General features: G+C 35.2%; 1 protein-coding gene across 1 annotated transcript in view; it reads left to right on the top strand.

Moving 5' to 3' along the window:
* Positions 1-23,913, top strand: part of TERB1 (telomere repeat binding bouquet formation protein 1) — a gene marked incomplete at both ends in the record, with an annotated part of 44,204 nt that overhangs the window by 4,548 nt on the left and 15,743 nt on the right. The window contains 10 exons of the mRNA XM_081274643.1: positions 1,382-1,492; positions 1,679-1,807; positions 2,887-3,018; positions 4,391-4,451; positions 4,539-4,654; positions 4,743-4,865; positions 15,482-15,634; positions 17,517-17,648; positions 19,332-19,457; positions 20,667-20,827. Of these exons, the coding sequence (XP_081130769.1) occupies positions 1,382-1,492; positions 1,679-1,807; positions 2,887-3,018; positions 4,391-4,451; positions 4,539-4,654; positions 4,743-4,865; positions 15,482-15,634; positions 17,517-17,648; positions 19,332-19,457; positions 20,667-20,827 (1,244 nt within the window). The remainder of the gene's footprint in view (positions 1-1,381; positions 1,493-1,678; positions 1,808-2,886; positions 3,019-4,390; positions 4,452-4,538; positions 4,655-4,742; positions 4,866-15,481; positions 15,635-17,516; positions 17,649-19,331; positions 19,458-20,666; positions 20,828-23,913) is intronic.

The raw sequence follows: 23,913 nt of genomic DNA, 5'->3' as shown, positions 1-23,913 counted from the left end.
GGCAAATGCCATAATTTCATTCTTCTTTATGTCTGAGTAATATTCCATTGTGTATCTATATTACATTTTCTTTAGCTATTCATCTGTAGAAGGGCACCTACCTTAGGTCTTTCATTCTTTTTTTTAATATCTTTTAGTTGTGGTTGGACACAATGCCTTTATTTTATTTATATATTTTCATGTGGTGCTGAGGATTGAACCCAGGGCCTTGCATATGCTAGGCAAGCACTCTACCAGTGAGCCACAATCCTAGCCCTGGTTCTTTCATTCTTGATAGTGGTAATTTGAGTCTGTACTCTTTTTCCTAATTAGTCTGGCTAGAAGTTTATCTTATTGTTCTTCTCAAAGGACCCTCTCTATTGGTTTTCTATCTTACTCATTTCTGCTTTCATTTTATAATTTCCTTTTCTTGATTACTTTGGGTTTTTCTAGTTTTTTAAGGTGAAAGCTGAGGTTTCTGATTTAAGTCCCTTCTTTTATAACATAGGTATTTATAAATTACTAATTTATAGATAATATAAATATATAGGTAAATCTATAGATGCTATAAATTTCCTTATAAATACTGCTTCAGGGGCTGGAGATGTGGCTCAAGTGGTAGCGTGCTCGCCTGGCATACGGGCGGCCCGGGTTCAATCCTCAGCACCACATACAAAACAAAGATGTTGGGGCTGGGGATGTGGCTCAAGCGGTAGCGCGCTCGCCTCGCATGCGTGCGGCCTGGGTTCGATCCTCAGCACCACATACCAACAAAGATGTTGTGTCCGCTGAGAACTAAAAAATAAATATTAAAAATTCTCTCTCTCCTCTCTCTCTTCTCTCACTCTCTCTTTAAAAAAAAAAAACAAAAAAACAAAGATCTTGTGTCTGCCGAAAACTCACTCTCTCTCTCTCTCTCTCTCTGTCTCTCTCAAAATAAATAAATAAATAAATAAATACTGCTTCAGTAGCATCCTACAAATGTTTATATGTTTTCATTTTCATTCTGTTCATTTCTAAATGGCAGATTTTTAAACCACTGTAGCTTCACTTGAAGAGAACAATATTTGTACATTCTATTTCTGTATGCCGTGTTAGGGTAAAACCAAAGAACTAGAAGAAGTTCATTTTAAGTGCTTTTACTTAAAGAATGTCTTTCTTTTTATACATTTTTTTGTTTGTTAGCTTACATTCTAGGGCTGAGGATTTCGCTTCAGTTGATAGAGCTCTTGCCAAGCTTGAGTGGAGCCTGGGTTTAGTCCCTAGCACCATACACACACACACACACACACACACGTCAAAAGTTAAACATTCCAAAGATATGTAATGGGAAAATGCAATTGAATCATTAGTCTTTGAAAGAAAACTTTTAGTTCAAATTAATCAAATTTTTCTTTTTTAGAAATGAAGACTGACCTGAACTTATTATTGGAATGTCTAAAGTATCAAATGGACAATCCATTTTCACAAAAAGAAGCTTTGGTCACTATTCATTCAATTTGTCAACAAAACAGTAAGATATTATAATGAATTTTATCTGATTCTAGTTACATAGTACTGTAATATCAAATATGCATGTTTTTTCTCTTCTACTCTTTTACTCTGTATGTTATATTACTTTCTTCAAATGATTTTTAAATTCTCAACAGAATAATGGAAATAAATATCATTTCTATTTTGTTTTGTTTATACCCAACAGATAATGCAGGTGTTTATTTTCGGGAAATTGGTGGTTTGATGTTTGTAAAAAATCTTGCAAAGTCAAGTGAGCATAGCATGGTAAAAGAAGCAGCTTTATATACATTAGGAGCAGTTGCAGAAAAAAATGGTAATATGTAAAATTTTATTTATTATCTTTAAAGTGTTATATTTTACCAAAAAGTAATTGTAGAATTAAATTTCTGTTTTACATGTTTGATTAGCTTTATCCAGGTATTTAAATCAAAAGATGTAGATAGTTCACAACCATCTTGTATGCTTTAGATATAATTCTTCATGTTGGCAAGAACACTTTTCTGCTGTGTTCCTGAAAAAAGGTTGAATGTGAACCATCAGTTTACCAAACCAAATTTATACTTTTATATTTCTAGTAACTAAATATGTCACCAACAAATATTAAGGACCAAGTTTTGTGCTAGGCATTGAGGATACAGGGATAACTAATCTTTGCCCCTGAGAGAGGGGATAGTAGTTGGTGTAGGGCACTAAATAAAATGCCTACTATATTACTGTGTATTATTTTTTTTGTGAAATTCTACTTATTGCATGAGTGTCCATTAAAAAAGTAAATAACCACTGTCAGTTATTTTATTTTATTTTTGAAAGACTTTGATTTCTAGAAAAGTCTCCAAAAATGCACAAATATAATTTGTCCCTTTGTTTTCCAGAGCAGGATTTTTTTTCATTACTTCTTTGTTAATATTTTTAGTTGTAGATAGATACAATAGCTGTATTTTATTTATTTATCTTTATGTAGTGCTGATGATTGAACCCAGTGCCTCACAGGTGCTAGGCAAGTGCTCTACCATTGAGCTACAACCCCAGCCCCAGAGCAAGTTTCTGAATTTTCTTAAATTGTTTTTCTTGGTTTGTTTAGTTATTTATCCTCTTAAGTTTTTGTCTGATTTTATTCAATTTTTTATTTCGGTTTTTACTGAAAACTGTAAAGGATATTAATACATGTTTGGAGCCTAGAGCCCACTTTTGGTTAAGATACTACTGTTCTAAAGTGTGATACTTAAGTATGATATATCAGTTTGTCAGGAAATTTTGTTGTATTTCTAATAAGTATCAAATGAGTTCAGGTGAATAACCTCTCACAGTTTGGCAGCTTTGTATTTTGTTCAGCATTCTTTAAAACTAGTTCTCACTAATTAATTGAAATTAAAATTATATTTTATATTTCAGTTTACTGTCAGCAAACTTTGTGTACTTCAGAATTATTTGAAGACCTAACTTTATTCTTATCTAATGATGATTCAAACACAAATTTGAAAAGAATGTCTGTATATGTTATTTTGGGTCTGGTTTCAAACAATAGTAAGTATATTCTTTTATGAATGTTTAAAAACCTTTTAAATAATAAATTGGAATAATCATTGTTAATCTTTTTATTCTAGTTCTTATATCAGTGTCCTTTTAAAATCTCATTAACTTCTGAGAAATACTAGCTTAAAGAAAAAGGAATTAATAGGATACATTTAATCATTTGATGTTAATTTTAATAAATAGAAAGTGATTTGTACTATTTATTGAACATTTGAGATATAATAACTTTTTAAAAATATATTTATTTTTTAGTTGTAGTTGGACACAATACCTTTATTTTATTTATTTTTATGTGGATCTAACCCAGGGCCTTGCACATGCTAAGGCAAGCGCTCAACCACTGAGTCACAACTCCAACCCCAACCCCAGCCCAGGATATAATAACTTTTACAAGAAAAAGCATAGCCTTTAATGAATTTAATTGATTTTTTTAACTGAATTGACGAATTAGTTACAGAGTTTACTGTATCAGCCAGCCATGGTTTTTATTTTAGGATAATATTAGATTTATAGAAAAGTTGCAAATAGAATGTAGAATGTTCTAATACATCTATTGTTCAGTGTTATTATTATTATTACTTTTTTTTTAATTGTAGATGGACACAATACCTTTATTTTATTTATTCATTTTTATGTGGTGCTGAGGATTGAATCCAGGGCCTCACACTTGCCAGGCACTTGAGCCCTCTACCACTGAGCCACAACCCCAGCCCCTCAGTGTTTTTTTTTTTTTTTTTTTAACATTGCTTTATTTAGTTCTTCAATTTGTCAAGCATTTTATGGTCATTTAAAGTACTTCTAGATTTTATCTTTGTTTTTTTGTAAAACTTATAAAAGACTGAATTTATTTTTTTCCACTTTAGAGCATATTTTGGTACTATAATAGAGAACCATGATGCAAAATCAGTGTTTTATGATTTTTAGAGGAAATTTGAATGTTGTCAATCTCTAAGTATAAATAGTGTCTTTGCCATAATGATGTTAGTTATAAATTTTTATCTCCTATAATTCTGTTATATTTTGTAATGATATATTCAGCAGACATGGTGATGCATGCCTGTAATCCCAGCAACTCAGGAGGCTGAGGCAGGAGGATGCAAGTTCAAAGCCAACCCCAGCAACTTAGCAAGGCCCTAAGCAAGTTAGAAATACCTTGTCTCAAAATAAAAAATTAAAAAGGGACTGGGGGACTGGGGATGTAGCTCAGTTGGTAGAGTGCTTGCCTTGCATGCATAAGGTCCTGGGTTCAATCCCCAGCACCTGGGATGTGGCTTAGTGGTTAATTGCCCCTGAATTCACTCTCCAGTATCCCTCCCCCCAAAAAAGTCATATTTATGTAATACATGACTTTTTTTTTTTTAAGAGAGTGGACAAACACTTGTGAGAGAAACAGGTTGTATTACAGTTCTGTCACAATTATTCAGGTAAACAAATATAATTTTTTTATCGTTATTCATTGCTTAAGACCTTAACCTATTTATATTAATTTACTTTTCTTTTTAACCTAACAGGACAGTTCTTTCAAAATATGAGTTGAATTTGTCAGATAAAAATGTTTTCCAGAGTTATCAGTTATGGTCTTCAGTATGTAGTACTCTGTGTGTCTGTGTCAACAATCCTCAAAATGGTAATTATCTCAAATATTTAAATATAAAGACAGTAATGAAAACTGGTATTTTTCAAATGTCAAATAAAAACTGATTGTCTTCTTTCAGATGAGAATCAAATGTTTTGCTGTTCACTTTTTTCACATGCTAATGAATGGCTAACAAATTGCATGAAACCTGAGATAATTCGCCCTATTTGCTCATTTATTGGACTTACTCTTGCAAATAACAGTAAGTGTTTATTATTCTCTAGGTCATTCTTGAAGAAACATGTTTCAAAGCATAACAAAAATATTGTTAATAGAATTGAGTTGATTTTATTCTAGTAATATGGGTCATTTTGGAAGCATTCAGAATTTTGAAGATAAAACTGTCTTAAAAGTAGATATTTTGGGGCTGGGGCTCAGTGAAGCACTGAGTTCGATCCTCAGCACTACATATAAATAAATAAAAAATAAAGGTACATCAACAATTAAAATATATTTTTTAGAAAAGTAGTTATTTTGGGGAGGATATTTAGAAGATGGTGACAAAAACAGCTTTTTTTTTTTGTTTTTTTTTTTTTAATCTCACCACATAGCCTCATAAAACAGAGCAACTAGGTGGTAACTCTAAAAACAGAAAATGTGTATTTTTGGCCACATGGAATTAAATTAGTAATGAATAAAAATAAACATCTAGAAAAGCCCCAAATATCTGGTAATTAAAGGCCCCAATTGTCAGTGGTGGTATGAGAGGTCACATAACCATAACAGATATTAAAAGAATAATAAAGGAATAGTAGAACAACTTTATGTCAAAAAAATTGATGACTTAAATGAATTGGACAAATTCTTTGAAAGATACAACCTACCAAAGTTCACTCAAAAGAAATAGATAACTTGAATATTCTTATGTCTATGAAAGAAATAGAATTTGTAGTTTAAAACCTTAACACAGAGGGAAATCCATACCCTGATGATTTTACTGGTGAAGCCTACCAAGCATTTCAAGAAAACAAAACATTGTATATAAATTATTCCCAGAAATAGAAATGGAAGGAACACTTCCCAAAATATTCTGTAAGGCCAACATTATACCCATACCAAAACTGCCAAAAAGCATTATAAGGAAACTATAGGCCAGACTGCCTTATGAACAGAGGTGTGAAAATTCTTAACAAGATGTTAATGAATCAAATGTAGGAATAAAGAGAAAGGATAATATATTATGACCAAATGACACATGTCCCAGGAGTGCAAGACTGGTTTAACAGAAAATTTACTGCATTCACAGGAAAAAAAAAAAAAAGAACTATAGAACAATCTCAATAGAAAAGATTTGCCATAATTCAACATAAATTCATGACAAAACCTCTTGGTAAACTAGGAATAGAAGGGAATTTCCTTGTTGTGATAAGGGGCATCTCCACAATACTACAGCTAACATGTATAATGGTAAAAGACTTTAATACTTACTCTGTGAGACTGGGGAAAAAGAAAAGATAAGGACTGTCACTCTCGCTTCATTTCACTTTTTACCATGTCTTGTCTAGTACAACAAGAGAAGAAAATGAAGAAAAGGACTAGAGCTGGAAAAGGAATAAGATTTATTATTATTATTATTATTATTATTATTATTATTATTATTATTATTTTACAAATGACATGACTATCTATAGAACATCCAAAAAAGCTACTAGAACTAATAGTGATTTTAGAAAGGTTGCAGGTGGTAGAAACCTTGCTTAGCTTGTGCAAGGCCCTGGATTCAATTTCCAGCACCACAAAATAAAAGGTAACAAAAAAAAGGGGGGGGCAAAAGATTTGAACAGGTAGCTTCTTAAAAAAAATTGTATGTTAAATAAGCACTTGAAAAGATACTTGATCATTAATCTTTAGAGAAATCTATAACCCATGTGCACTACCACTATCTATGCACTAGCATGACTAAAAGTAAAAAAAAAAAAAAAACTGGCAATGTTAAATATTGGTGAGAATGTGGAACAATTAGAACTTTTATACATTGCTGATGCAGTCTATATTCAAGTGTTTTAATACTCAGAGGACTGTATTTCTAGAATTCTGAATATTGGAACCTATTTCTTTGGTACCTTGTCATTTCTTTTTTCTCTCAATGCCAGCTTAAAAGATTGATAAATATAGGACTTCATTACTCTCAAAAAATTAGTATGAAATATAAATTAGGGCTAATGATGTACTCAGAGGTGAAATACTTGCCTAGCACGTGCGAAGCCCTGGGTTCAATCCCCAGTAGCTTGTAAAAACAAAAACAGATATAAATTAGAGGAAATTTGAAATATTCAGCATACAAGTATAAAGCAGAATGTTCCTCTGCATATAAGCTTGAATTTTTGTTACTTAGGCTATAAATAAGCATCTTTGTGGCAATAGAGAGCCAGTTTTCATCTAAGCATTTAAAAATACTTCATTTTTTTCTGAGTACAGCAGCATTGTCTGTAATCTCAGCTATTTAGAAGTTGAGGCAGGAGGATCTCAAGTTCTAGGCCAGCCTGGGCAACTTAGTGAGACCCTGTCTCAAAGATTAAAAAGGGCTGGGGGTATAGCTCCCCCAGCTACACCCTGGTGGTAAAGTGCCCCTGGCTATGCACGTAAACGAACATACACACATACATGTGTACATACATACACACATGGTTGTGTCTATACTTAATACATCCTTTTGGAGAGTTCAAAGTTTTAACTCAGTAGTATAACCCTTGCCTATCATACGTTAGGCCCTGGGTTTAATCCCTATCAAGAGGAGGGGCCGTGATGTGGGGAGATGGGAAACTCCTTTCTTCCCTTCCTCCTTCCTTCCTTCCATTCATTCCCAGCTCTTTATTTTTAATTTTTCTCCCCTACCCTCCCCTCCCCTCCTCTCCTCTCCTTTCTTTCGAATTGTACCCAGGGATATTTTACTACTGAGCTACATCCTCAGCCCTTTTTATTTTTTAAGTTGCTTAGAACTTCACTAATTTGCTGACACTGACCTCAAACTTGTCATCCTCCTAACTTAGCCTCTGAATTACTGGGATTTCAGGCATGTACCACCGCACCCAGCTAGAATTTACTCTTTGAAAAAGTTTTTAAGTTAAAAATACTCTTTAAGCCATGCACATGCATGTACAAAAAAAAAAAAAAAAACTCTTTAAGCTGTTTTGGAGTCTCCATGATATTGAAAATGCTTGCTTGTCCTTAAATAATATTTCCTTGCAGTTTCTTTCTCGGATGTAGAAAATTCTGGATGTAATATTTTTAAATTAATATTCTATTACATTAAACAGTACAAAAATTCATTTTTGCTTTAAATCATCTTGGCTTTATTTTATGGAACTAGGCTAAACTGGAAAAAAGATTTGTGACAGAATTATATCCTGCCGCAGTCTTGGCTGGGCACAGAATCACGAACCACTCAAGCAGGAACAAAACTTTATTTTTGAAAAAGCCGCCAATACTCCGTAGGCGCGCCACGGCAAGGCAGAATCGGTCCACCCACGGCGCGTCTACCGGAACCGCGCGCCCTGGAACCCGCGGGGGGAGGGGGGGGGGCTCCCCCGGACCTCCCCCGGAATTCCCTCCTACTATCCTTCCCCAACCAATGGGAACTCTCCAGGAGTCCCGTAACATGAGTCCCGTAGCAGGCCAAGGTGAACAGCAGGAGTCCAATTTCCATATGAATGTAAATCTTAACATAATCATATCATCTCAGTGGCTAGCTGGCATCACTTTACAACCAAAGGTGCCATGCATCATATTATTTGCTTGTGGCTCCTACCAATATCCATTTGTTTTAAGTCTGTTTTGGGGATAGAGGCTGTGGAGACTATTGAATCCATAAACCCCCCGGGGACATTTCCCCTTCAGAATCATTTGTACAGGGAAAGAATGGACTATAAACTTAAAAATATGTACGTGTCATTGAACTTTTGTCTAGAATTGTTGTTATAGCTCAGTAATATAGTTTTTTTTTTAAACAAACGATAGGGTGGATTTAGTTCACCAACTCTTTTTTTTTCAAATTTGTGTTTTTTCTTTTTATTGGTTGTTCATAACATTACAAAGCTCTTGACATATCATATTTCATACATTAGATTGAAGTGGGTTATGAACTCCCAATTTTACCCCAAATGCAGATTGCAGAATCACGTCGGTTACACATCCACAATTTTACATAATGCCCTATTAGTAATTGTTGTATTCTACCTTTCCTATCCCCTACTATCCCCCCTCCCCTTCCCTCACATCTTCTCTCTCTACCCCATCTACTGTAATTCATTTCTCTCCTTGTTTATTTTCCCATTCCCCTCACAACCTCTTATATGTAATTTTGTATAGCAATGAGGGTCTCCCTTCATTTCCATGCAATTTCCCCTTTCTCTCCCTTTCCCTCCCATCTCATGTCTCTGTTTAAAGTTAATCTTTTCTTCCTGCTCTTCCTCCCTACTCTGTTCATAGTTGCTCTCATTATATCAAAGAAGACATTTGGTATTTGTTTTTTAGGGATTGGCTAGCTTCACTAAGCATAATCTGCTCTAGTGCCATCCATTTCCCTGCAAATTCCATGATTTTGTCATTTTTTAGTGCTGCGTAATATTCCATGGTGTATAAATGCCACATTTTTTTATCCATTCATCTATTGAAGGGCATCTGGGTTGGTTCCACAGTCTAGCTATTGTGAATTGTACTGCTATGAACATTGATGTGGCAGTATCCCTGTAGCATGCTCTTTTAAGGTCTTCAGGGAATAGTCCGAGAAGGGCAATAGCTGGGTCAAATGGTGGTTCCATTCCCAGCTTTCCCAGGAATCTCCATACTGCTTTCCAAATTGGCCTCACCAATTTGCAGTCCCACCAGCAATGTACAAGTGTACCCTTTTCTCCACATCCTCGCCAGCACTTGTTGTTGTTTGACTTCATAGTGGCTGCCAATCTTACTGGAGTGAGATGGTATCTTAGGGTGGTTTTGATTTGCATTTCTCTGACTGCTAGAGATGGTGAGCATTTTTTCGTGTACTTGTTGATTGATTGTATATCCTCCTCTGAGAAGTGTCTGTTCAGGTCCTTGGCCCATTTGTTGATTGGGTTATTTGTTATCTTATTGTCTAATTTTTTGAGTTCTTTGTATACTCTGGATATTAGGGCTCTATCTGAAGTGTGAGGAGTAAAAATTTGTTCCCAGGATGTAGGCTCCCTATTTACCTCTCTTATTGTTTCTCTTGCTGAGAAAAAACTTTTTAGTTTAAGTAAGTCCCATTTGTTGATTCTTGTTATTAACTCTTGTGCTATGGGTGTCCTATTAAGGAATTTGGAGCCCGACCCCACAATCTGTAGATCGGAGCCAACTTTTTCTTCTATTACACGCAGAGTCTCTGATTTGATATCAAGCTCCTTGATCCATTTTGAGTTAACTTTTGTGCATGGCGAGAGAAAGGGATTCAGTTTCATTTTGTTGCATATGGATTTCCAGTTTTCCCAACACCATTTGTTGAAGATGCTATCCTTCCTCCATTGCATGCTTTTAGCCCCTTTATCAAATATAAGATAGTTGTAACTTTGTGGATTAGTCTCTGTGTCCTCTATTCTATACCATTGGTCCACCCGCCTGTTTTGGTACCAGTACCATGCTGTTTTTGTCACTATTGCTCTGTAATATAGTTTGAAATCTGGTATCGCTATACCGCCTGAGTCACACTTCCTGCTTAGAATTGCTTTTGCTATTCTGGGTCTTTTATTTTTCCATATGAATTTCATGATTGCTTTATCTATTTCTACAAGAAATGCCGTTGGGATTTTGATTGGCATTGCATTAAACCTATAGAGAACTTTTGGTAATATTGCCATTTTGATAATGTTAGTTCTGCCTATCCATGAACAGGGTATATTTTTCCATCTTCTAAGATCTTCTTCTACTTCTCTCTTTAGGGTTCCGTAGTTTTCATTGTATAAATCTTTCACCTCTTTTGTTAGGTTGATTCCCAAGTATTTTACTTTTTTTGAGGATATTGTGAATGGAGTGTTTTTACTCATTTCCGTTTCAGAAGTTTTGTCACTGATATACAGAAGTGCCTTTGATTTATGCGTGTTGATTTTATATCCTGCCACTTTGCTGAATTCATTTATTAGTTCTAGTAGTTTCTTTGTAGACCCTTTTGGGTCTTCTAGGTATAGAATCATGTCGTCCGCAAATAGTGATAATTTAAGTTCTTCTTTTCCTATTTTTATGCCTTTAATTTCTTTTGTCTATTTGCTCTGGCTAGTATTTCAAGGACTAAATTAAATAGAAGTGGTAAGAGAGGGCATCCCTGTCTTGTTCCAGATTTTAGAGGGAATGCCTTCAACTTTTCTCCATTCAGAATGATGCTAGCCTGAGGCTTAGCATAGATAGCTTTTATAATGTCAAGGTAAGTTCCTGTTATCCCTAGTTTTTCTAATGTTTTGAACATAAAGGGATGTTGTACTTTGTCGAATGCTTTCTCTGTATCTATCAAGATGATTATATGGTTCTTATCTTTAAGTCTATTGATGTGGTGAATAACATTTATTGATTTCCGTATATTGAACCATCCTTGCATCCCAGGAATGAATCCTACTTGATCATGGTGCACAATTTTTTTGATGTGTTTTTGTATTCGATTCGCCAGAATTTTATTGAGGATTTTTGCATCTAGGTTCATTAGAGATATTAGTCTGTAGTTTTCTTTCTTTGAGGTGTCTTTGTCTGGTTTCGGTATCAGGGTGATGTTGGCCTCATAGAATGAATTTGGCAGAGCTCCCTCTTTTTCTATTTCCTGAAATAACTTGAAAAGTATTGGTATTAATTCTTCTTTAAAGGTTTTGTAAAACTCTGCTGTATACCCATCCGGTCCTGGGCTTTTCTTGGTTGGTAGTCTTTTGATTGCTTCTTCAATTTCATCTATTGATATTGATCTGTTCAAATTGTGTGTATCCTCCTGACTCAGTCTGGGCAAATCATATGACTTAAGAAATTTATCGATGTCTTCACTATCTTCTATTTTATTGGAATATAGGTTTTCAAAATAATTTCTAATTGTCTTCTGTATTTCTATAGCATCTGTTGCGATATTGCCTTTTTCATCCCGTATGTTAGTAATTTGAGTTCTCTCTCTTCTTCTCTTCGTTAGCATGGCTAAAGGTCTGTCGATCTTATTTAGTTTTTCGAAGAACCAACTTTTAGTTTTGTTAATTTTTTCAGTAGTTTCTTTTGTTTCAATTTCATTGATTTCCACTCTGATTTTAATTATTTCTTGCCTTCTGCTACATTTGCTGTTGTTTTGCTCTTCCTTTTCTAGGGCTTTGAGATGAAGTGTGAGCTCATTTATTTCTTGGTTTTTTCTTTTTTTGAGGAATGATCTCCAGGCAATGAATTTCCCTCTTAAAACTGCTTTCATTGTGTCCCATAGATTCCGATATGTTGTGTCTGTATTTTCATTTCTCTCTAAGAATTTTTTTATTTCCTCCTTTATGTCTTCTGTAACCCATTGATCATTCAGTAACATATTGTTCATTTTCCATGTGATGTAGGATTTTTCCTTCCTTCTTTTATCATTGATTTCCAGTTTCATTCCATTATGATCAGATAAAATGCATGGTATTATCTCTACCCCTTTATATTTACTGAGGGTTGCCCTATGGCATAATATATTTTCTATTTTTGAGAAGGATCCATGTGCTGCTGAGAAAAAAGTGTATCCATTTGATGATGGTTGATATATTCTATATATGTCAGTTAAGTCTAGGTTATTGATTGTGGTATTGAGTTCTATAGTTTCTTTATTCAACTTTTGTTTGGAGGATCTGTCCAATGGTGAGAGAGGTGTGTTGAAGTCACCCATAATTATTGTGTTGTGGTCTATTTGATTCTTGAACTTGAGGAGAATTTGTTTTATGAATGTCGCAGCACCATTATTTGGTGCGTAAATATTGATAATTGTTATGTCCTGTTGGTGAATGGTTCCTTTTAACAGTACATAATGTCCTTCCTTATCCCTTTTGATTAACATAGTCTTGAAGTCGATTTTATTCGATCTGAGGATGGCCACCCCTGCTTGCTTACGAGGACTGTGTGCGTGGTATATTTTTCCCCATCCTTTCACCTTCAGCCTATGTATGTCTTTTCCAATCAGATGTGTCTCCTGGAGGCAGCATATTGTTGGATTTGTTTTTTTGATACATGATACCAGCCTATATCGCTTTTTTGGAGAGTTTAAGCCATTAACATTCAGAGTTACTATTGATATATGGTTTGTACTTCCAGCCATGTTTGATTATTTATCCTTTTTTTAAAAAATTTAGTTTGTTTCTCCACGATTATCTTTCCCCTCGCCCTCTGTCTTTACCGAGGCACTTCCCACTGATGGTTTTGGTTATTGTTTTTCATTTCTTCCTCGTGTAGTGTTTTGCTCAAAATGCTTTGCAATGCTGGTTTTCTGGCTGCAAATTCTTTTAACTTTTGTTTATCATGAAAGATTTTTATTTCGTTGTCATACCTGAAGCTTAATTTTGCTGGGTACAGAATTCTTGGTTGGCATCCATTGTCTTTCAGTGTTTGAAATACATTGTTCCATGACCTTCTTGCTTTCAGTGTCTGTGATGAAAAATTCGTTGTTAACCTTATTGGTTTACCCCTGAATGTAATCTGTCTCCTTTCTCTTGTAGCTTTTAATATTTTCTCTTTGTTCTGTATATTGGATATCTTCATAACAATGTGTCTTGGCGTTGGTCTACTGTGATTTTGTGTGCTCGGTGTCCTGTATGCATCTTCAATTTGTATATCTGTTTCCTTTTTTATTTCTGGAAAGTTTTCTGTAATTATTTCATTCAGCAGGTTACTTGTTCCCTTGGTTTGAATCTCTGTACCTTCTTCTATCCCGATGACTCGTAAGTTTGTTTTTTTTGTTATCCCATAACTCTTGGATGTTTTTCTCGTAATTTTTTACCAGCCTTTCTGAGTTGGCTAGACTCTTTTCAAGATGATATATTTTGTCTTCATTATCTGACGTTCTGGCTTCTACTTGCTCCACTCTGTTAGTGATACTCTCAATTGAGTTTTTAATTTGGTTTATCGTTTCCTTCATTTCTAGAATTATTGTTTGATTATTTTTATAATCTCTATCTCCTGATAGAGATGCTTAATTTCTTCTTTTATCTGTTTATGTAATTCATTCTCAATGTGTTCTTTCGCTGCTTGAATTTGCTGTCTTGTATCCTCTTTTAGGTTCCATTCCATCTGTCTAAAGTGTTCCTTGAGTTCTTTATATGACCATTTTTCTGATGACTTTAGGTCCTTCTGAATATTTAGGGTGTCCTTCATTGTTTGTACTCCTTTTCTTCCTTGCTTTTTCAAGCTGCTCATGTTACTTCTTGTTCTGTTTGACTGCTGAGTTACTGTTTACTCCTATAAATTTATTTGATGCTTGGGAGGAAAGGTATTAGAAGGGAAGGGAAGAAGTCACTAAAGAGAATGAGAGTAAGCAGGTAGAATTCAAGGAAGGTGGAATAAGAAAATTGAAAAGAAATGAAAAGACAAAAGAAGAAAAAAATAGGAAATAAAAAAAGAAAAAAAAATTTAAATAATAATAATAAAAATTAAAATTAGAAGAAAAAAATTTAAAAAGAATTGAAAAAAATTTAAAAAACAAGAAAGAAAAATGAAAATGATAGAAAAAAACCCAAATCAAAAAAAAAAAAAAAAGAGAATAAAAAACTAATAAATGCAGTCTTAGAGTTTGATTAACTTCTCTTCCAGTAGGTGGCGCTGTGCCCACCAGGCCAAGTTTCTCCTGTCAATACGCGGGGACCAATCACTGTGCAGCAGCTCCTCCTCCCAGACTGGGCGAGTCTCCAATCCTGAGTGCCTAGGGCCTCCTCTTGTGTCTAGTCACTTCCCCACTTTTCCTCTAGCCAGGCCCCTCTCATGGGTGCCGCTCACCACAATACTGGCTACACGCCAGGTCTGCTGCTCCCGGGAGCCCTGTTTTCATGAATGACTGGGCACACTCTCCTTGTTTGCCATTCCCTCAGACCCTAAGTTTGTAGAGCTTGGGGCTGAGAATCCTCAGTGAATTTTACTTGCCCTCCGGTAGCCACGCCCGTGGTAGCTGGTGCAAGAGACCTCAGTTGTCAGCACTGGTGGGAGCGGTAGCTGGGAGTTCCGTGCCGCGGGTCCCGCTCCACTTCTGATTCCCTCGGTCTGGCTATCGCGCTCATGGGAGAGCTGGGAGGGGCCCTTAAGATTTACCCGATGTGTGGAGAGGGAAGGCTAGGGAATTACACACCTGTAGCCGCAGGTTTCAATGAAGTTATCTCCTTCGCCGCAGTCCAGTAATATAGTTTTATGCTCCAAGAAGTTAAAAAGTTTTGTTTATAAGATGGATGAGATATGGTTTTGGAACAGTTAAATACTTTGCCCTTTGTAGATTTGAGCAATCTGCAAAGAAATTGTGTTATGTTGGAATTTCAGAAAATGGTCTCTTGCTATTTTTTATTCTAAGCTAAATTATTAAGTCTATGCCTTAGAGCTCTATTGAAAGGCTTGTTTAATACCGTTGAAGGATAGTTTAATAATGTCTTTCTTACATTATTACTAAATGAAATGAAAAACTTCTTACATAGAAGAAAGCAATATTGTACAATACATGTGTTTATACTATGTCAAAGTGAAGTGCTCGCATAAATAAGTAATTTATCATAAGTAAAGACTAGATGTTTAATTCTTAGAAATTTTTAGTAAGTATTTGAAAAGTCAAGTTAATGTTGTACAAATTAATTGAATGAAACTACATGTTTTGTTTGAGATATTAATAGTTCTGCTACTTTATTCCTTAAGCATATGTTCAGAAATACTTTATATCTGTGGGTGGACTGGATGTATTGTCCCAAGTTCTTGTACAACTGGAATCTGATTCTCACAAGGCTCTTTCCAGTGCTAAACTTGCAGTGGTGGTGACAAAGACAGTGGATGCATGTATTGCTGATAATCGTAAGTAAAAATGCTTAGTAAGTTTTCTACAATTAAATTTTGTTAGAATTTAGCATGGTGAGGGTTGAAATGGGAGATTAAACACTAACATGGATTAGGCTTCCAGCTTCTCACAAGTGGAAAGGAATCTTAGAAATTATCTAATCTAATACTTTATTTTCCCATGCAAATTACGATTTCACTAAGAATTCATATAGGTCTCTGACTTCAAGCCTAATGATAGAATCAAAAGAAGATCCTGGGCTAGGATTGTGGCTCAGTGGTACAGTGGTTGCCTGGCATATTTGAGGCACTCGGTTAGATTCTCAGTGCCTCATATAAATAAATAAATAAATGTCCAACAACTAATATTAACAAAAAAAGAGAAGATCCTATCATTCCTAAACCTTTATTTCACTGAAAAAAATTAGCATTAAATATTTTAGATGAGAAATCAAGGGCCATTTTTGTGACATAAGGAATGGAAAACCCAATTTATAGTTTTTTAAAAAATATTTTATTGTTGATGGACCTTTTTTTTTTTAAGAGAGAGAGAGAGAGAGAGAATTTTTTAATATTTATTTTTTAGTTTTTCGGCAGATACGACATCTTTGTTCGTATGTGGTGCTGAGGATCGAACCCGGGCCACACGCATGCCAGGCGAGCGTGCTACCGCTTGAGCCACATCCCCAGTCCTGTTGATGGACCTTTATTTATTTATATGTGGTGCTGAGAATTGAACCAGTGCCTCACACATGTTAGGCAGGCGCTCTACACTGAGCCACAACCCCAGCCCCCCAATTTATAGATTTTTAAGAATTGTATAAAGAATTAAGAATGCCTTTTTCTAATGAATATTTGGCCTGACTTACCCAACACTCCATAGCTAGTAGAAGAGCCAGACTTGTACACATGACTGCTTCTCATTTGTACAGACAGCAAGGCATTGCTAGGTGTGGTAGCACAAGCCTGTAATCCCAGCTACTCATAAGGCTGAGGCAAGAGAATTGCAATTTTGAAGCCAGCCTCAGCAACTTAGTAAGACACTGTCTCAAAATAAAAAAGGATAAGGGTATAACTCAGTGATAGACCACCCCACAATTCAATTCCCAGTACCAAACACACACACAAAACCCACTGAGGAATGATTTCTGTATAGCTTTGTAGTAAGAAACTCTATTGTCATTCAATGAGAACCAAAAAAATGTAGATGGTCTTTTAAAAAGAAGTTATTGAATGCCTGTATATGTTGAGCTCCAAAGAGATAAAAGGATTAAAATATAGTCCCTTAAGGAATTCCCAGCATTTTTGTCTATACCAGTGTTGTTAGACTCTGGGTGAACCTTATTAAAATTCCCATGAGAGAAGTATAACTTAAGTAGACTTTTGAATTTTGTCATTTCTTCAGTACAGGTTCACATATGCTTTATTACATTATTAACATCACTAGAACTTTGGTCAGTTAAGAGAATATTTCAATGTTAGGATAGGATTAGATGAGATTGTCTTTATTGTCCAATGAACACAAGAAGCGATATGTCAGGTGACAGTGGGCATATTCAGCTTTTAGGAAAGCAGAATGTACATGCAACATTATGCAGAATAATTAAGAAGAAACCATTCTTCAAAAAATTTGCTTTAGAAGAATTAATGAAGACTATTACAGCAAATCATCATCTTATTACAGTGAATTCAGTTATACATATACATATGATATATGTATATGTATAACTAAATTTATACATATATTAGATGTTTATATATATTTTAGATATTGTATAGATACAATATTTCTTCCTGGATAAGCTCTTCAAAACATAGCATATGTAAAAAGAAGTATCATATGCATATTTCTAAGTTTTAAGTTTGTACTTACTTTTTTTTCTCTATTTTATACTAATAGCTGCTTTTGGAGTAGTACTATCCAAATACCACATCGTTTCCAAACTTTTGACATTACTGTCTAATGAAAGTCTGGATTCAGGAGAAAAATTTAGCATTATACTTGCTCTTGGTCATTGCACAGAGTATTGTGGTAAGTATTGAATTAGTGTGCTATTTTTTTTTTGAGAGAGAGAGAGAGAATTTTTTAATATTTATTTTTTAGTTTTCAGCAGACACAACATCTTTGTTTGTATGTGGTTCTGAAGATTGAACCCGGGCCGCACGCATGCCAGGCGAGCGCGCTACCGCTTGAGCCACATCCCTAGCCTAGTGTGCTATTAAAATAGTGGAAATACACTGGTGTTTCCCCCCCCCCAGTCATAGGAAAAGCTTAAAATATTACCTTTTGCTGAGTGTGGTGGTGGTATAGGCTTATAATTCCAGGAGGTTGAGGCATCTGAGCAACTTAATGAGGCCCTGTCTCAAACTAAAAATAAAAGGGACTGGGATCTACCTTGGTGATAGAATGCTTGCCTAGCATGCACAAAGTCCTGGGTTCAATCCACAAATATGAATATGGCAAATAAACAAATTATTGCCTTTCTCCCAGTCATTAAGATCTCTAATCATTTTAGTTCTTCATCTTCCTTCAGACATTATATTCAGTCATTCACCGAGACCTGTGGTTCTACTTTTCTTTCCCCTTCTTATCTCTTTCTGTATATCGCCAGTAGTGCTACCCTCCTAATTTAGGACTGCACCTCTTCAACATCTTTCACACAGTAGCTACCTCCCTATGCTCCTTTTCTTCTTCTTCTTTTTTTTTTTTAAGTACTGGAGATTGATGCCAGTCGCTGTACCACTGAGCTATATCCCCAGCCCTTTTAATTTTTTTATTTTGAGATAGGGTCTTGCTAAATTTCCCAGGCTCACCTTGAACTTGATCCTATTGCCTTAGTCTCTGGGTTAGCTGGGATTATAGGCCTGCATACCACACCTAGTTTCCCTAACTCTATTTTCAGTCCCCTTTTCACATTGCTGCACAAATTTGATCCTATATTACTTGTTGAAAACCTTTGCAGGTTCTTCTTCTGCTACCTGTTACTCTATCCTGTCTATTCCCTTTCTTCTTCCCCTTCCATTTTCCTCCCTTTATGCACTTTCATCCTATTATTAATATCCTCTCTCCAATCTATTCTTTCTTTCCAACCCTATCCACTTCTATTTCTTTCACTGTCTTCAAATCTTCCTCCTCTTACCCCTTTCCACTTTTCTACTCTTCTCTCTTTTTCTCCTCTTGCTTTTTCTACTCATTCTTCTACTCTATCCATTTCTCTATTCTTTCTCTTAGCCTATATGTAATTAGTATCAACTCTACTTTTCTTTAATCCAAAGTGAAGACAGTTTACTTTTCTGAGGTATGATACTACTCTGTGGCCGCATTTCAGAAATCATCACTCATGAGTCAGGCTTTTTGTATAAGCGAATTATTTCCTAAATTGAAAATACTTTTAAAATTGGATTTTAATCTACTTTTAAAAATTGTAACTATTTTGGCACACACCTGTAATCACAGCAGCTTGGGAGGTTAAGGCAGAAGGGTCACAAGTTCAAAGCCAGCCTCAACAATTTAGTGAGCCCCTGAGAAACTTAATGATACCCTACCTCCAAATGTAATAAAGGTGGGGTGGCGGCTAGGAATGTGGCTCAGTGGTTAAGCAACCCTGGGTTCAATCCCTGATACCAAAAGAAGGAAAAAAGGAGGATTATGACCTGTGCATTTAGTTTTTTGATAAAATAATTGTCTTGTTTTAATTTTTAATATATTTTCCAGAGGAAAATCAGTATGACCTTTTTAAAAACAATGGGCTTCCACTCATGATACAAGCCTTAACAGAATCTCAGAATGAGGAACTAAACAAAGCTGCCACTTTTGTACTTCACAACTGCAAAAAAATTAGTAAGTTTACTATTGCTATAAGAGGGTACCAACCAAAGTTTATAAAGGGGGAGTTGTACATGCTTTAATAAGCCAAGCCCTATTAGCTTCCAGGTTCCTCTTGTACTTGCAAAGCAGAGTATATAATTTGGTTGTGATAACCAAGGCATTTTCAGCATATACAAACCTATATGTAAGAGAACAGAGAGAGAGCAGTAATAGACATAATTCACTTACTTTATATAACATAACAAATTTAGTTTGTGGGACTTAAATTTAAGAAACTAGTGTGATTATCACTTAAGTCCTAATAAAAATTACATTCATTTATTTTAAAAAATATTTTTGAGTTTCTATTATGTGATAGATATTAGGGATACAGTATAAGAAAATATATAACCTTGTACTCATAGAACTTAATTAGAGGAATAGACAGTAATTGAATAATCTATCCAATGGGATTATATATTACTATAAAGTGACATAGGGTTATGAAGGGGTGGACAGCAGATATTTGATAGCCTTTAAGAAAGAAATCTGACCAGGACTTGAAGCAGAAAGGCTTTGGAGAAGGTGATTCTTCATCTGAGATCTGATTATCTAGAGTTAATTAGGTAAAAAAAGAAGGGAATTTGTTATGGGCAAGTCTCTCATCCCAAGCAACAGGCACACAGGCCCTGTGGTAGGAGGGAAGCTAGTATGTTGAAGGAATTGATGACCATGTGGCTGGAGCATAGAAGCCAATAGCCATGATAAGGATTATTGTCCTTGTAGAAGAAAAACTGTGTATAAGATGTGAAGAAAGGATTTATATGAAAGTTTATATGAAGGAACAACATCGTGAACACTGTTTTAAAAGTAACTAGTTGGGGATTGGAGAGGTAGCTTACTTAGTAATGTGCTTAGCCTATATGGGACCCTGGGTTCGATCTCCAGTACTAAAAAAAACTACTTTAAAACCAGTAGGTATTTATTGTACCTGGAATAACATTTTCATGTTCTTCTTTTTCCTGTAATTCTGAAGAATTATGTTTAATTTATGACCGTTTGAGTTCTGGGCCTCTGCCAGACACTCTTATATTTATTTTCAGTACCGGTTGAGTACCTACAGTAGTCTGAATGGACAAAATTTACAGAAGGGGTGGGATGGGGCAGGTGGTTATCTATCCTTTAAGTGTTGCAGTTACTGGTAATGGATAAATTCATCATTTTCCCCCCATTATTATGAAGCTGAGAAATTATCTCTAAGTCTAGGAGAGTATTCTTTTGATGGAGATGAAGCAGAACAATTAAAGGACATAAATGTGAAAGAGAAGAATCTTGAAGAGCACTGGAAGAGAGCAAAGGAAATTCTATACAGAATAGAACAGCTTGAAAGAGAAGGAAATGAGGTTGGATTTTTTTTTTTTTTGTTTCCAAGAATATAGAAGTTTTTCCAAATATTTTTTAACAGAGTTGGAAAGTAAAAATTTTTTTTCTTCCCAAGTCTAAAAAATATTTTAATAACTTTAAATGTAAAATTTAATAGTAGGGGATTTGGGATATAGCTCATTTGGTAGAGTGCCTGCCTTATATGCACAAAGCCCTGGGTTCAATTTGCAGCACCACCAAAAAAAAAATTAATAGTAATAATTGAGGAATCATCCTTGGATACAGAACAAAAGATATTTTTAAAAAGTAGAAATGATACAAGGTGCCTTAGCATATGCCTGTAATCCCAACAACTTGTGAGGCTGAGAAAGAAGGATCACAAGTTTGAGGCCACTGTTGGCAACTTAGAACCTGTCTCAAGATAAAATAAGGACTAGGGATGTAGCTTAGTAAAGTCAAGTCCCCTGGATTCAGTCCTTGATACCAAAAAAAAAAAAAAAAAAAAAAGCAGAAATGATGACTAAAAGTTAAGAGATATTGAAGAAAGGCAACAAATCTAACATCTGAATTATAGGAGTTTGAGAAAGAAAAAAAAATCAGTCAAATATTTACCCCCATTCACATACACACACAATGTACCTTCACAGGGATATGTTTTGAAAAATGTGTAGTTAGGCAGTGTCAGCATTGTGTGAACATCATAGAGTATAATTACAGAAACTGAGATGGTGTAGGTCATTCACTCAACATGATTTCTTGATGCAGTCAAGAGATGCAATAAGCTTGAGTTTGTGTGGGGTTGCTGCCAGCCTAAAAGAGCACATTGTTTTATAGTAAACTTGTTTTTACTAGGTGTGGTGATACCATGTCTGTAATCCTGGCAACTCAGGAGGCTGAGGCAGGAGGATTACAAGATGGAGAATAGCCTGGGTAACATAGAATTTTTTATTGTGTATCAGAATAAAAAATAAAAAGGGATGGGAATGTCTCTCAGTGGTAGAGAGCCCCTGAGTTCAATCTCCAGTATTATTAAAAAAAAAAATACAAGATTTGTGTGGGGTTTTTTTGTAATTTTTGAGACGGGGTCACACTATATTGTCCAGGCTGGCCTCTCTTTTACCATTTTTAATGCCTCAGCCTCCCAAGTACCTGGGATTACAGGTGTGAGCCACCATGTCTGACCTTTTTTTTTTTTAAGTAGAAGGAATAACATTCTAAAATAATGATTAAAAAGTATGATAAATAAATATATAAACCAGCAACATTGTTATCAAATATTATGTACTTTTGTTTTTATATAACTAGTAGTACAGAGATTTATTTACACTGGCATCACCATAAGCATGAGTGATATGTTGTGCAAAAGTGGCTCAGTGGTAGACTGCTTGTGTGAGGCACTGGGTTCGATCCTCAGTAAAATAAATAAGTAAATAAATAAAATTGTTATGTCCAACTACAACTAAAAATATTTTAAAAATGGTTATCAATCTCATCTGTTATGCTATATACTTAGTGGGATCTTTTAATATGGAGAATTATGTTCTTTAATATGAGGGAAAATTTTACATTGGTCTGTGATGCTATGTACTTCCTTCCATTTTCTTTAAACTTCTTTTTTGAAGCAGTTGGACTTGCAAATTGGTTTTCCTTGTCATTTCTCTTATTTTCCCTCACTTTATCTTTTTGTTGTGTATCTGGGAAAAGTTCTCACACTTATTTTCTAAATTAACCTATTAGAGTTTTTACTTCTGTTATATTTTTAATTACCAAAGTTTCTTTTTTATTTCCTTTAAAGAATCATGGATTTAAGTCTTCGTTTAAATTGCCAGATTTTTCTTAGCTATATTAAGGATAGTTTTCATTTTTAAAGATTTCTTTTTCTCCTTCAATTGGCATTTTTATTTGTATTTCTGGTGGTTTTAGGTTGTGGCTTATATTTAAGAGTAAGATACTAAAAGTCTTCTTAAAAGTATGTTGATTGAGGATTCATTCAGTGAGTCTATTTCATTGTTATTTGTTTTTGGAGAACCTCCAGTGCCCAATCTCCTGCCTAGAGATTGACAGTAAGTATTTTGGAGTCAAAATGGAAGAAGAGAGTGTGGGTGTCCTATTATACAGTATGTAATATTTACTGAGTCTTAATTCTTGACTAGCATTTTGCCTTCAGCTTTGCTTAGTGCCCTTCAGTGCAGAGATTAAGTTTTAGCCCCCTGACTAGACTGCCAGCCTTGGGAAAGAAGCAGAAGAAGGATGACCCCCTGTTAGGAGTTAGGATCAATAGTTCCCCAAAAAACTGCTCTTTACCTGCTTGATTGAACCCAGGGGTGCTTTACCACTGAACTATACCTACAGCTCTTTTTATTAATTTTTTTTTTGAGGTAGGGTTTTGCTAAGTTGCTTAGGGCTTAAGTTGCTGATGCTGGCCTCCAACTTGTGGTCCTTCTGTCTCATCCTCTCAAGTCACTATCACTAGGATTACAGGCATTTACCACCATGCCTGGCCCAGCTGCTTTTTAAAGACTTTCATCCAATCTTATTTTATTTTTATAATTATGTATGTGCATATGTATGTATGTGTGTATGGGTGGATACTGGGCATTGAACCCAGGGAGGCGTTACCATTGTTCTGCATCCCTAGTCCTTTTTACTTTTTACTTTGACTCAGGGTTTTGGTAAGTTTCTGAGAATCTCCCTAAATTGCTGAGGCTGACCTCAGATTATCCATTTGCCTTAGTCCTCACCCCCAACTCACTGAAATCACAGGCAGAACCACACCCAGCTCCACTCTTGTTTTAACCTGCCTTCACATCCCACCTTGTAGAGTTTCTTGGTAGTTATAATTCATAAGTCTTTTGAGGGTTTGGTGGTTTATCTTAGTTTCTTGGATTTTCCCTTTATCAACTGTGGATTCAGCTTTACCAGATTTGCTGAGTAGATTGTCACTTAAGTATTTGCTTTCTAGTTTTGAATTTTTTTTGGATGGGATGACCAGGGATTGAACTCAGAGGCACTCGACCACTGGGCCACATCCCCAGTCCTATTTTGTATTTTATTTAGAGACAAGGTCTCACTGAGTTGCTTAGCACATCACTTTTGCTGAGGCTGG

This window comes from Spermophilus citellus, assembly GCF_964194105.1.
Source record: "Spermophilus citellus genome assembly, chromosome: 18".
In the NCBI taxonomy this organism is placed as follows: domain Eukaryota; kingdom Metazoa; phylum Chordata; class Mammalia; order Rodentia; family Sciuridae; genus Spermophilus; species Spermophilus citellus.
Note: the sequence above shows the minus strand (reverse complement) of the source record. Positions and strands in the feature narration are given on the sequence as shown.